The following is a 14,868-nucleotide window of genomic DNA, read 5'->3' on the forward strand; positions in this document are numbered from 1 at the left end:
CCTTTATTTAAGGCTAGGGGAGCATCTGTCTGGCACCCCGCTGTGCCAGGCTCTTCTCACACGTATTCTGCCCCAGTAGGTTTGGTGGGACCAGAACCTGCCCAGGAACCAGAAAGCACCCGGCTGAGGACCAACAACCCTCCTGCCACCGCTGCCACCTGGGCTGGGGACTGCCCAGGGCATCCTGGTGACAGCAGCGGCTCATCCTTGGCACTGGGGCTGTGGGTCCCACCGGTTATCAGGGACAATATGTGTCCCTGCAATCTGAAGGCAAAAAGTCCTTGAACTTCCCGTGTGATTTCAAAGAGGCAAAGCCCAGGAGATTACTGAGATCAATAGAGGATTTGGGTACGACAGGACCCTCCATCGCCTTCTCCCTCTCCTTTGGGCTCATGGACCCGCAGGCTGCTGCGGGCCTGTCCCCATTAGCCATTGTTCCCATTCATTGTAGATGAAGGGGCTTTTGTTGTGGGAGCCCATGCGGGGTCACGTTGCCCCTTGGTTATCAATCTGCTTCCCTCTGCCCTGTCCCAAAGTCCACTCCCCACTACAATGGGATGTTTTCTTCGGGAGCAGCTCCCTGACAGGCAGCGGCTCCCTTTGCCTCCAGACCCTATAATCACTCCTTAAGCTGTGCTCGCCTCGGGCTCCCCAGTCCCTTTTCCACCACACTCCCAGTTTAACCCCTGATCTCATCTACGTTACGGGTCAGTGGGAAAGGGGAAAAAATACAGCCGTGCCGGGGGGCTGGCATGGGCTGTGCGTTCAGGAGGAATCCAGGCTTGAAGCCTTTTCCTGAGTCCTGCTGGCTGTACAGGAGCACCTGGAAATATCCAGGGCTGGGAGCCAGGTCTCCAGCTCCTGCTTGCCCAGGGGCAGAGGACCAGGCAGAGCTGAACCCTGGGCAGGCTCGCCTGTCAGAGGCTATCCAGGCAGGCAGGTCTGCCTACTCACTGTCCCAAAAGGGGACCCCAGAGGAAGGGCATCCCGAACTGGGCAAGCTGCAGGAAGCCTCGTTAATGGGCTGCTGCTGGTGGTGGAGGGAGATTTTGGCAGCAGCTGGGAGAAGAGCCCTGCTCACGCTCAGGGGTGGCACCAGAAACATCTCGTGCAGCAGGGCGTCCCTCAAGGCGGGGAGCAATACAATAATAAAGAGATAAAAGAAGAAAAGTACAGCCAAGCAGCGCAAGGAGCGAGTGCAAACAGGACTGGAGGGGAGAAGCTGCCAGAACCATCCCCGTGCCAGAGCGAGTAGCAGCCCGGCTGCCCGCTGGGACTGGGGCTCACCTCTGCCAGGCGGACACCAGCGAGGGGACCGTGGGCACCAGGAGAGCCACGTGTGTGTGGGACAGGGTGAACAGTGTTAAAATGGGTGGAAGGGTGAGAAATGTAAGGGAAAAGGAAAGAGGCCACTGTAAAAATGTGAAGTCGGTTATGTAAGAGGCTGAGTAAAACAAAAAGCACCTTTTTTTCCAAGCTTCTAAAAAAACCCAAGTTATGCCTCAGGGGGTTATTGTGGCAGGAGGGCCAAACAGATCAGGGTGGAAATTCTCAGAAGCGGGTATGAAGACATCATCCGCCCAGTTTTTCTGCCTTTACCAAACATCATTCAGCAAAGGGCCTTGGTACCAAGAGAAACTCATCCCAAACTAAGAACAAAATTGGTCTGCAAATGAACCTCCAAGTAACTTCTTATTTGCAGCTGTGCTAGCAGAGTTTTCAATGACATGGGGTACAGGGAAGGAAAATTTTCACTCCTTAATTTCTCCCGGTTGCTCTTCCTGGCACGTAAGACACCCTCCTTGTCAGAGAGTGGCTGCTGGAGCCCCCGGTGCCTTCGGCCCCAGCACTCAGGAGCAATGTGTCAGGCTCTGAAACAAATGGCAAGATCTCCTTAAATCCCATACAGCTTTTTTAAATACAGATATATTTGGCTTATTGCTTTCTAGACACTAAAACTTTTAAATAGACTCTGGTCCTGTTTCCCCTAGGCAACTGGTGATTTTTTTTAAAGGAAAGCTGAGATTCTCACCCATATTTCAAGGACAATGCAGGAGAAAAGCAGCAGGCACCATGAGTCCTGCACCACAGCCCCAGCCTCATGGCAGACACGGCGCTCCGTGCATCTCCCTTCTTGTTTCCTCTGCTGGAAATGACCATTTATTCAAACTGAAAACGGAGCATTGTTCTAAGTGTCCAGAAAGGAGCATCATAATAAGCAGCAGGAAGAAGTCAGAGCACTTTCCATTGATCACATTCCTTCTGCAAGGCCCGCTCCAAAGCCCATTGATGTCAGGGAAGTCTTTTCATTGACTTCAATGAGCTCGGGATCACAGCCCCGACTTATAAAGGCATTTAGGTTCCTAATGAGGTAAGTAGTTGCCTAGAGGTATTAGGGGCCTAACCTGCTTATAGCCTTTTGTAAATCACACCAGGCATCTACTTACATGTTGAAGCACTGGAATACCTGAAACACTGCGGTATGGTGAGGGCTCCAGACGCACGGGTTGGAATTGGGCTCGCAAACTTCAGATGAAGTGATCTGGCTGCCGCACAGCTGGGGTGGGTATGGCTTTGGAAATCCATACGTTTGAGATAGGTTTCTTTGCTTAGAGAGGAAAAATGTCATAAAGTTGGGGGAAGATCTAATAGAATAATTCATTGCAAATAGCATTTGTTATTAATTTTGGCCTGTTTACTATTTGGAAACACATTTTATTAGTCAGCCAGCTCTGCAGATGGCTGATTATTATTCATTGCAATTTTTTTCCTCTTTTCATTGAATAATTTGTAGAGACCAGCTTTGCTTCCAAGTGGTTGAAGTTTAATTCCTTAGCTAGGTCCACACCAAACAGAGGGGGAAAAAAAAGATCTAAGTCAAGTGTTTCATGTGCAAGTTTGTTTAAAATGTCTATAATCTATGACAAACATTTCAAATTAAAAGGCCATTCCCACAGGCAATGAAATAACGAAGCCCTTAGAAGCAGGCAGCCGAGGCACGGAGCTGATAGCTCCTCGTACGTGTTACGTGCTCTCGAAGGAGAGAAAAGAGGAGAAAACTCGGAGAGCAGCCTCCCGATGGGGCTGTGGAAATTTCCTCCAGGTCCTGCAGCCAGGCTGCGGGCAGTTTGCTGGTGTGAGCAGGGAGAAAACTGAGCTTGGGTCCGGTGCTGGGCTGCCGGCGGTCCCGAGAGAGTTTTACACCCCTGGCAGGCTGCCGGGGGCTGCTCCGGGCACAGATCCGTGTGCGCCAGGGCGGGTGCAGGAGAATTTGGGCTGGGCTGGGCTGGGCTGGGCTGGGGGGGGCGGGGGAGTGGGCAGCAGGAGCACCTGGGCGGACAGACGGACGGACAGCCCGGCTCCATCCCACTGCTGCCGAGAGCCGAGTGAGGCTGGTGGTAACCCAAGGGGGGAAGGAAGGGGGGACACCCCCAGGGCTGGCGGTAACACGGGGCTGGCGCTGCCCCTTCCCCGCACCGGCCCGGCTCGGCTCGGCTCGGCTCTGCCCATCCCTCCGGGGGGGCGTTTCCCGGTCCCTCCCCCTCCGTGCCATTGGCCTCGGCTCCCTCCCGTCCCTTCCCCTCCCCGCTCCCGGCTCGGCCGAACTTTGCCGCGGCCGGCACCGCACGTGGGGGCCCCGCTCCGAGCCCCTCACCCCGGCAGCGTTTCCCCGGCCGGCCCCGGGGGCGGCGGCGGCGGCAGCAGCAGCAGCAGCAGCAGCAGCATCCCCCTTCCACCCCCCCCGCTTCCTTTCTCCTTCTCCTCCTCCTCCTCCTCCTCCTCCTCTTCCTCCCCCCCGAAAGGGGCATGCCCCCCTTGAAGCGGCTCCGCGGCGAGCCCCGGGGGGCGGCGGGGATGCTGTGGGGCTCGGTCCCCCCCCGCTGTCGCTGTCGCCTCTGCTGAGCGCTGCGGGGCGGCGGCGGAGCATGGCCAGGGCGCCCGGCCGCCGCCCGGGGGGAGCATGGCCGGGAGCTCGGCGACAGCCCCCGCCGCCGAGCCGCTGCCCCGCAGCATCTTCAAGAAGTTCCTGGTGATGCTCTGCTCCCTCCTCATGTCCCTCTACGTCTTCTACTGCCTGGCCGACCGCTGTCAGACCCTGCCCGGACCCATCATCGCAGCCGGCGCCGCCTCGGAGGAGGAGGAAGGGGGCGGCGGGGGGTACCTGGGGGGCTCTGCCGAGCTGCCCCCCTGGCAGGCGGCTGCGGCGAGGAGAAAGCGGCTGCTGCAGCGGCTCAAGCAGCAGCAGCGGCGGCGGCGGCAGGAGGCGGCGGGGGCTGGCCCGGAGATGATGCCCGGAGCCGGGGGGAGCCGCCCGGGGGGCTCCGGCGGGGGCAGCGCTGCGGGGACCCCTGGCACCCTGACATCGCTGCTAGGGGAAGGCAGCAAGCGGCTGCCGCAGGCCGTCATCATCGGCGTGAAGAAGGGGGGGACGCGGGCGCTGCTGGAGTTCCTGCGGGTGCACCCCGACGTGCGCGCCGTCGGCGCCGAGCCCCATTTCTTCGACCGCAACTACGAGCGGGGCCTCGCCTGGTACAGGTACGGCACGGCACGGGACCGGACGGGACGGGGCTGGCAGCCGTGCCGCGGGGCCGTGCCGGGCCATGCCCGAGCCAGCACTGCCCCCCGCTGGCCGCCGAGCCTCCCGGCCCCTTCCCCCCGCCCCCCCCCCCACCCCTACCCCCCCTCCCCCCCCCCCCCCCCCCCCCCCCCCCGATCCCGCTCCCTGCTCGCCGCCACCCCAGTCCCCAAACCCCCAGTCCCCCCGCTCCCCCCGGTCCCCAGCCCTCAGTGTTGCTCCTGCCTGGAGATGCTCCCCTCGCCCCGGGGATGTGAGGGGGATGCTGGGGGGTGGAAGAAAAGCCCCAGACCTCGGCTCTGTGGATCTGGGAAACCAGCTGGTCGCCCGAGTCCCAGCCGAGCCACCCCTCGCACAGCATCCTATTGCTGCCTCCTGCCACCCGCAGCCCGTGGACACAGCCCCTAAATGCACCTTTCCCATATTTCCCTGGCAAATGTTGCAGCAGCCCTGTTATGGGTAACCAAACCTGTCAGTGCCAGGAGCACAAACCCTGTGTTCACCTGCCTTAAAAAAAAAAAAAAAAAAAAAAAAAAAAAAAAAGTAGCTGGGGTTCTTCTTTCAATTAATCAGTGTTTGGTTAAAAGAAAGGTGTCCTCTTTAAAAGAAAGCAAACAGCAAGGCCAAGGGGCAGCGTTGTCATTATTGGTTTTCAGATGTTTTCCTCGCGTGTTTTAAAGTTAAGAGGAGCAAATGCTGGCAGATCTCCTTGTGGAAAGGATTGCTTAGGGCGGGGGAGAAGATGCTCTTGTGCATAGTGTGTCTGTGTTTGTGGCTTTCATGAATGCACAAGCAAAAAGGGGAGGATTTGGGGTACCCCAGAGCTTGTTTTACTTTCCAGTTAAGCCCCACTACCAGCAGAGAAGAGAGGCTGATTTTGGCTCAGCTTGTGGTGACAGTACTGAAATGTGGAGTAGGATAGTACTGACAGTCCGAGTGTTTATGTAAAGTCTTAACACGTGGAAGCGATGAGCTTCCTTGTGTATCCGCCGGTGTCAGGAACGCGCTGGGTTTCTGCAGGCAGCAGAGTGTGGGTTCTCCGAGAGGAAAGATTTCCTTTTGTGTGGGCTGGAGCTGTCTACAGAATTATATTTTTAGTGCGCACTTATCCAATTTCCACATGCTGACCCTGTATCAGAGAGGAAATGTTTCAAAGGAATCTGCAAACCTCAAGAACTTTAATCAAGCCTTGACTTTGAAAAATAAACACATGGCTTTGGGGTGGCATCTACTGAAATTTATGGTGGATATGCAGAAAAGCCATTTATTGAGGATGCTCTTGAAGCCCGGGGGAGCAGGCAGGGGTGGGATAGCCCCACTCAGATCAGGAACCAGTGCCTGGGCGAGGAGAGCAGACCTAGACAGAGGAGGAGCCATGAGCATTTAGTGCATAGTGCGGTCCTCAGCACAGGGGATTTAATTTTCCAGAGGTTTGGTCTTGATCTTGCAGCTCTTACTCATTCGAGGTGCTGCCCTGCAGGCTGTTTGTGTAATCATTATGTTTTAGCATTTGGTACATGAGTGCTCCCATTAACTGCTGCAGTTTGTTTGTGCTGGTATTTGATGTACTGAATTTCACCATTTTTTTATTAGCCCTGTGGAGGCTGAGGTACAGTGAATTCTTTGTATGGGATTATTCCTTCGAGACCTAATCTTGCCAGCTTTGCTTGTATGAGTAATCTTTGCTAACGCACACAGTCCTGTTGTGATGGCAGAGCTGCGGTGTCAGCCCACAGGTAACCAGTGACCAGCCTGTTGTAAATACTCAAAAAAAAGAATCTCTCTCTCCATGGGTTTGTTGTAATCTTTGATGAGGGTTCATTGCCGGGGAAATTGCCAGATGTTTGCCAGGGGTCCTGATTTCTTATCTCTGGCATCAGAGTCTTAGGTTTCACGTGCATTTCTGTTTCCCAGCAGTCAGACTAAACAGCATCATTACAAGGTATAAACACTTGGGTTTGCTTTCAGTGCCCGCAGGAAGCCGGCACGGCCGGCGAGCGTCCTGTCGAAGGGAACAAAATTCTCCCAGCTGTTTGCAGTGACACGGGTTGCTGGTTGGCACCGAGTGGTGTGGATGAGGACGGGGACCCCGTCCCTGGGGAGCACAGCGCTGGGCTGTCACAGGGCTGCCTCCTGCAGACATTGAGGCCATGGCTATGGGATCTTGGGCATGAAGGGGACCGCGGTTCCTCCTGGAAACAAAAGAGTATCCCCGGTGCCAGCGGTGGGATGCTGTGCGTGGTGCGGGATGAACGGGGTTATGAGCCAGGGCTGCAGCAGCAGCATGGTGTTGCCGAAGCACCACTTAGATGGCAGTGCCTGAAGGTGGATGGAGGTGGGAGCTTGGCTTGGGGGAGTCCCGGGGTGCCCCAGTGCACAAAAGCAATGGACAGCACTGTTCGTTAATCAAGTGGAATAATCGCTCGCCTTTTAGCTGGCATTGTGTCTGGGCAGGAAGGCAGCTGTCCTACAGAGAGGCTGATTTTAAAAAAACAATCTGAGTGATTTAATTTGGTAAGTGTGACACCTCCGTGCTCGTGTGTGGGTTGAATATCAAGGGAAGCTGTGAGCCGAAAGCAGCTTTCTCCGTATCGGGGTTGTAGGTCTCCTATTCGTGTGGGGACAAAAGGAGGGAGGGGTAGCCCACAATGCTCTCATTGACTTCCCAGCACAGAAATCGCTGCTTCAGCCCTGAACAAGGCTATTGAGCTCCCAGAGTTCAATAGCAGGTGAGCGTGTGTTTTAACCGTGTTCAGCTGCCATCCCCCACCCCGAGTACGGCTGTATACAGCCTGAGGACAACTCCAGAATGGGGACTAATTCAGTCAAGTGGGAAAAAAAAAAAAAAAAAAAAGGCTGGAATAAAAACAAAATCTGTGTTTGTGGGTGATATTGCAAGTCTGGCTGGTTCCTTCTGATCCTTTGTTAGTCTCGTGCTGATTGAGCTGCCTGTTGGAATGTCATTAGACTGTCAGTCACCCCAGGAACATTTATTTCATATGTTTTAATCTCCCTGCCTCTGCAGCACCAGTGCCAATTCCACCAGAGCGAAGCCAAGCTAATGTCATTAGATTACACCCAATCCAAGGGGGAGATGAAAGGTGCTTCAAAGTTACCCCATCAGGCTGGGAGTTTAAGCATCGCTCCTCCCTGGTGCTCCCAGAGCTGGGGAGTTCTCTGTCTCATAATTAAAGTCCTCTTGGGATTTTTCTCCAAGGCTTTTTTTTTCCTTCATTTTTTAGTCTAGGCAACCAGTGATGTTTCTAAGTCAAAGGGAACACAGGATATCTCAGAAGAGGTCTGGGATGGAGGACAAGGAGGTTTGTTTGAGAGCAGGGGGGAGCAGCTTAGAGCAGCTGTTTGCAGCTGCATCCCACCTTCTGGTGCACTTTCCCAGCCTTGAGTCACAGTGAAATCAGAGCCCAGGGGACAGAGGAGTTGGACCACTCTTGCAGTGGTGGATGGCCTGGAGGTCCAGGGGGCTTTGTGGTCCCTGTAATTCAGCAGCACTCTCAGGGAGTGTTTTGTATTCCTGGAAGTGAGCAGGGGAGCATGGGCGTGGGGCACAGGAGGGCATGGATGGTGGCAGAGGAGACTCTGGGGAGCGAGTACAGTTCATGAATAGCAGAGCAGACATCAGGAGAAAGGACCTTGATGCAGACATCTGTGGGAGGGAGCTGCTGTAGCAATAGTCACCTTGGAGTGATCTTATCACCCAGCCTTGCAGCCTCTGCAAAGAGCACCAGGTCTTTGGTGGGGCATTCAGAATGTGCCCTGCCCAGGACGTGGCTCGTGCCATTCAACACTGAGTTCGAGTTGTTTTGGTTTTCTGCTCCCTGGTAGGTGCACGCCTGCTTGTAAGCAGTTCTGGTTGAGCAACGCCTCCTCCTTGTCCTGAGAACATTGCGTCTCCCAAACACATCTGAATTTCTAATAGCGTTGGGCGCAGCCTGCAGCAGTTTCTCTGAAAATTGCAGCCTTGGACAACCACATGCTAAAGACGATCAAGGTCCTTGTTTATTTATTAACTGTGTAATCAGATCTCTCGTACTGAGTTCATTGTGCCAGGTGCTGTATAAAAAAGGAACAAAAGATGGTCTTGGCCCCAAAGCACAGATAATTCAGTGTAAACAACAGGTGGAGATAGGCTGAGACAGGCGCAAAGACAGCGTTGGTCTCCTGGCCAAGGAGTTGTTATAAAAGGACACTAACTGGTTCTGAAGCTCACGTGCTTTGCCACTGCCTTTGGGGGGGATCTGGACTCAGACACTCCAGGACATTTTGGTAAAGGTTTGAAATAGTTTTAAGGTTTCAATCTATGGCTTGGCTGATGTCTTGGTGTGCCTCAGTTTGCCCATCTGTAAAATGGAAGGGATGTGTCTGTGATGCCTCTTTCCAGAAATAAGGTGGGATTTGGGCTCTGAGCTTCTCGTGCTATTCTGTCAGTAAAACACCACCCTGAGCAGATGAAGCCCACCAGCCCTGCTGGCAGAGGTCCTGAAGCCTGAACACAGCCACGTTTAGGGCCAGATTCACTGGCAGCTCCCAGCTCCTCTCTGTCCAGCCAGGGACTGTCACACTGTGCTGTGTTTGGCCAGCTGAGAGCACGCTCTTGGGTCACAACCACCCCGTGCAGCAACACGGGCTTGGGGACATGGCTGGAAAGGTGCCATGGGGGTGCTGGTCCACAGCCAGCTGCCCATGGGCCAGCAGGATGCCCAGGTGGCCAAGAAGGCCAGCGCCACCATGGCTGGCCTCAGGACCAGCATGGCCAGCAGGGCGGGGAAGGTGCCCTCATGCACAGCAGCGGTGAGCCCGCACTTCAAGCACCACGTTCTGATTTGGGCCCCTCGGTGCCAGAAGGGCACTGAGCTGCTCGGGCCTGGGCAGAGGAGAGCGGCAAAGCCACGAAGGGGCTGGCAGACAGGAGCTGGGGGAGCCACTGGGGGAACTGGGGCGGCTCGGTCTGGAGAGGAGGAGGCTGAGGCCTCACGGGCCTCAGGCGGCAAGCGAAGGGAAGTAAGGGCACAGCCTCAAGTTGTGCCAGGTGTGGATTACATTGAATATCAGGGAGAATTTCTTCATGGTCAGGGTGGGCAAGAACTGGAAGGGGCTGCTCAGGGAGGCGGTGGGGTCCCCATTGCTGGAGGTATTTAAAAGATGTGGTGTAGTGCTGGGACGCTGTAGGTCAGGCTGATGGTTGGGCTTGATGACCTCGAAGGCCTTTTCCAGCCTAGGTGGTACCATGGCTCTGAGATCATGAGAGCACCAGGGAGGCAGCTACAGAGGGACTTTTCCCTGCCACAAGTGGCTTTAAGTGGCCACGTCCCCACTAATCTCGTGGTTTAGGAGCTCGAGGACTGCCTCTGCTCGCCATCCCCTGGCAGCAAGGCGGAGTGCCATCTAGTGTACATGCCTGATGGCACCGTCTGGACACGGCATCCCAGCAACATCCAAGTGCAAAGAGCTGGGGCTGGGCTCTTTCCCCTCTTATTCCTTAAATAAACGCAAAAGTGTTCTTATTTTTGGTGGTGCTTTTAGGTGTTTTGCATCCATATGTATCACTTCTGTTTTTTGGTCAGGGAAGAAGTTCATTTCCAGGGTCCATGTCCATTCCTGATGATGGGCTGAGTTCCCCAGTTGGCATACAGGGAGAAGTCAACCCCATTCCCACCAGCAAGCATCAAAACAAGTCATTAATGTTTTACTGGACTCTTTCCTCTGCAGGTCCTATGGTCTACATGAGGAAGCTCAGAAGTCTGTAGGCTCTGTCTTCCTCCTCAGCACAGGTTCACACCCCGGTCCCTGAGGGGGATGGCACTGTTCTTGTCCACCCCACGGCTCTGCCCAAGCCCTGGAGTGCTTGGGTTTCCTTGCAGCTGGGTCTCCCCTGGTCCTGCCTTCTGGTGCTGAGCAATCTTGAAAATATGGCCTCGACTGTCCAAGATTTTGTCAGTTAAATTCATAGAGCCATGCCTTGTGAAAAGCAGTGCGAGGTTCCAGCTGGCTGGGGCCAGAGCCCATTTATGGCAAAAACTGTGATGCTCTTCTGAGAAGCAGCGAATTCACCCTGCTTATAAATCACGAGTCCTCCTTTGAGGTCAGATCCTGCAAATCCCAACCCAGCAGGCTGCCGTCCCTCCTGCCATCGGCTCTGCTGCCTTCAGGGGCTCCTGGCAGTAATTAGGCTGGGTCTGGGGTGCAGGACCGCTGCGCCATCCCCACCAATGTGCCCGCTGACCGCAGCCCAGCTAGGATTTCACCCCGACCTTTTGAAGTCTCTAATAAGAGCAGTTGGGTCTGAGGAGGGGGAAGGGAGCTGGGTCCTTTCCAAAGAGTTCAGAGCAAGGAACAAGTGATCAGCAAACCTGAGAATAACCCCCCCGTGCTCCCTCCTTGACGTCTGCATTAAAACTCCTGAGCTGCTAATTACGCTTTTCCCCTGGAGAGCATTGAGGTAACCCAAACTGCCTGCGCAGTGAAACAGAAGAGGCTGGCGAGGGGGAACAGGGGCCGTTGTTGTGGCCATAAATCTCTGCAAATTCTCATTACGCGCAGGTATTAGGGAAGGGAAGCAGATTAGGTTGCAGTTAAAGTTACGTTCCTAGGGCTGGAGGCTGTGGTTCTTACCCTGTTACAGAGCCCTGTTGGGTCAGTGGGGCTGCTCTTGCAGGGTCTGTAGGACCAGGGCTACCCTGCCGTCCTGGCTGCTGTCCCCGCACAGCTCCCTGCCCAGGAAGCTCAGGACTTTGTGGTTTGGAGTCAACCACGCTCACCCCAAGCTGCACCCAGCTGAACCCGTGTGATTCCCTAAGGGATGCATTAGCAGGACAGCGTCCACAGCAAGAACAGAGACAGAGATGCTCGAGGAAGTGAATTATTCTCAGTGTTTCTTTCATCAAACACGATCCTGCAGGAGGAAATCTCTCAGCAGAAGTAATCACCACTGCCCTTCGTGCATGGCAAGCCCATCCTTCTCACTTCCTGGAGGAGATTCATGACCTGCTCTTTCTGTTGCAACGCCATCTCTTGCAGAGATAAAGCTTCCCACCGGAACTCCCCTGGACTCAGAACTGCTGCCCGCTTTCTCATGGGAGATGGAGGAGATGCTGGGTGTAAAACCACATGTGGGTGATGTGGGTGCCATCCCCTCTAGGGAGCAGCTTCAGCTAGGTCCCACTGAGCCACCTCCTGGAGCAGTGTCCCCTGCCCTGACCGGTGGCTGGGAGCAGTCATGTCCGCAGTCTTCCTCTGGGGAGAGATCTTTATTTTCCAAGGTGTCTGCACTGTCTGAAGCTGCTCAGTTTTTATTGTTTTTTCCTCTGGCAGGACATTTCTCTGCTGAAAATTTCAAAAAGCCAGGGTGATTTGTTCTGACATTTCCAGCTGGAAAAGGGCACCCTCCAGAGCCCTTGCTTTCTGGGGGAGCCTTTTATGGGAAAATATCAAAACCAATTGTTTTGACTTCCGTGTTTATCTGATGGTCTATATGTGTATGTGTATTCACATGCATGTCTTGAGCTCCAAAGTGTTGCATTTTGTCATTAACATTTCATTTTCACTTCCATGTTATTGTATCGTAACATTAAGCACCATAGATGAACATCTTTCAGCATTAGTGAAATGTATTTGCACTGTCTGACCTTAGAAGTTTGGGAAGCCCTTTTCTGGGGAGAAATCCCCATGTTTCAGCTCAAGATAAAACAAGCGAGGTGGCACCTGGATTTTCCACTGCAGGGAAGCCCTGTGTCCTGACCCCCTGCTGCACAGGATTAGCAAGAGAAGGTCCCTGCTTCACATCTCAGCCAGCTTTGGGAAGCTCCCTCAACCTGGCTGAGTGATGGTGAGCCAGGTCTGTCCCAAGCCTCGATTTCCCTGTCTGTGGAAGGGGCTTGCTCACAGAATACCAAAATCTTCGCTAAAGCTGCTCAGCCTCGGCACTGCATTCTCAATGTGCCATGATGCCACCTCGCCTGCTTTCTCTGGGCTCTGCCTCCTGCAGGGAGTCCACAGGAAGGGACTCAGAGAGAAGGGATTTAGTGGGATGTGTGTGCCTGGGAGCCCCTAAAAGGGCCAAGAAGGGGAAAGGACTTCCCAGCCTGACTCAGATGCAGAGCACAGCTGTTAAATGAGTCTGACCGGCTCCAGCACCATGGGTGTGGGCCCCGTCCCTCCTGGTGGGATGTGGGCAGCAGCCCCATGTGAGCACCCAGCAAGCAAAGCTAGCTTGGTGTGGATTTCAGGGTGTGGATTTCAGGGGCTGTGCTTCTGCTTTTCATAGGATTCATCTGCTCATCGCTTCCTAATTACACACGGGGTGCTCGGCCAAGCAACAGCAACCTGCCGCCTGCAGCCAGTGACCAGACCTGTCCCCAGCGATGGAGCCTCGCAGCAGCCACTGGGCTCCCCTTGGCTGTGTTGGCCAAACCCAGCAGCACTGCAAAAGCCCACACCTGGGTGAAGGAACCTGTGTGACCTCCTGAGCCCTGGCTGCTCCCAGGGGCTCTCCGGGACATCAGGAACAGTTGGGTAGAGGAGTCTGGACATCTCAAGGAGGTACAGGACAGCAGGCTGCTCACCTTCTTTGCTCCACAGCTAGTAGGAGCCTCACTTGCTCCCCCTTTTTTCAGGCGTGATTTAAACCCTGATATTCATCTTGTAGGAATTTGGCTTGGACTCTCCCCTGATGACAGCCAGCTGCAAGGGATGGAGGTGTTGAGGAGGTGACAGCCACCCTGTCCTCATGGGGGACCTGAGCAATGGGGCCCTGGAGCCCGTCAGAGGGATGGGGGCAGCAAGGGACGTGCGGGGCTCCTATCTGAGCTCCAAAACCCTGGTGGCCTCAGGCAGAGCTGCCTGGGGACCCCTGGCCTCACGTCGGGGTTGGGTTTCCTCTGCAGAGGGTGTTTCTGTAGGGATACATGGGAGAGGTGAGAGGGGCCACCATGTTGTGCCTCACCTCAGGTTCATTTCTCCCCTCCATCTGGATTCACCTTGGCGTCTGTGCCTGGGATGTTGTTTTTCCCTGAGGGCACTGATTGTCTTCCTGGCTGGAGCTGCTGGGGACACAGCTCCTTCTCTTCCCCTCCATCCCTGGGAGCTTCTACCAAATTCCCCATGGCCAGACCTGGATGAGTACACTGATGGGTCCCATTCTGCTCCTGGCCACCCCTGTGGCCACCCTGCCCTGTCAGGAACCAGAAGGAGCCTTCCCTTTCCTATACACATCCCCAGTACAAAGCCAGGTTTATCAGACCGGTGAGTTCTGCAGACTCACCGCACTCTGTCTGTCTGTCTGTCTGCATCTCTGTAGGCAACCCCATCACCCACACACTGCAGCTCCTGTTTTCAGAGCGAGTCCTTCCAGCCCGAGTCCTGCACTGCTGACTGGGGCACAGCCCCCCTGCCGTGGATTTCCAGGAATGCCGTCCTGAACGCCTCCTGCTCAGCAAATCGTAGCCATCATGTGTTTAGGGGAAAAATTGGATTTGCCTCATAATCTAATCAATGTTAAATAACAGTAATTCTAACTCCGCGGCTCTATGTTTAAAGTGCAGTTGGTCTCCGGGGATCATCGGAGTTATTTAATCTAATGAAATCACCATTACTGGCTAATGAGGGTGCACCACGGGGATGCCTTTCCCGTGAAAGAAAGCAATGGTTAAATAATTGGCAGCCAGGGCCGAGCATTCAGCGGGGGAAACTGGGCAGGGTGCAGCAAGATGAAGAGTTTACCTGGCAGGGACCCGGAGCTCTTTTGCAGCCTCTCTGACATCCTCCCAATGGCAAGTGTCATTTCTCGAGCAGTGTCATGGTGAGCAGGTCCCTCCTGTCTCCCTAGCAGCCCTGGGACACACTGGTGCCCCTTTTTCTCTTTTTCTGGCCCAAGTAGGAGGTTTTTTAACACCTCAGTATATCCTCCTGCATCGTGCTAACTCCAGCAGGTTGCTCTCCGCATTGGCTTTCCGTCGTGATCCAGACTGTTGGGCCATTTTAAAAATGTTTTCCCCAAAACTTGCCATACTTTTTCATTAAGCGGTGCTTCCTTATCTCCTCTCAGAGGGAGACAGGACGTGTTCAGGGCAGTTTCTGAGCGGCCCCATCAGTTCAGTCCCTGCAGCCCAGGCCGAGCTGCGTGCAGCCGGTGGCTCTCCTACGCACTGAACGCGCTGTGTGCAGATAAATCGGAGTTAGGGCAGCAGCGGGCAGGGACTGTGCTGCTGTCAAATGTCAGCACGGCTGCATCCCGCGTAACCAGGGGAGTGTTCCTTCCCCGTAGCGTGTGCTCTAAT

General features: G+C 54.8%; 1 protein-coding gene across 1 annotated transcript in view; it reads left to right on the forward strand.

Annotated features, from left to right (window-relative positions):
• Positions 1–3,591: 3,591 nt before the first annotated feature.
• Positions 3,592–14,868, forward strand: part of HS3ST3A1 (heparan sulfate-glucosamine 3-sulfotransferase 3A1) — a 30,907-nt gene continuing 19,630 nt past the window's right edge. The window contains exon 1 of the mRNA XM_035342292.1: positions 3,592–4,536. Coding sequence (XP_035198183.1) covers positions 3,962–4,536 — 575 coding nt within the window. The 5' untranslated portion in view covers positions 3,592–3,961. The remainder of the gene's footprint in view (positions 4,537–14,868) is intronic.

This window comes from Oxyura jamaicensis, chromosome 18, assembly GCF_011077185.1.
Source record: "Oxyura jamaicensis isolate SHBP4307 breed ruddy duck chromosome 18, BPBGC_Ojam_1.0, whole genome shotgun sequence".
Taxonomy (NCBI): Eukaryota; Metazoa; Chordata; class Aves; order Anseriformes; family Anatidae; genus Oxyura; species Oxyura jamaicensis.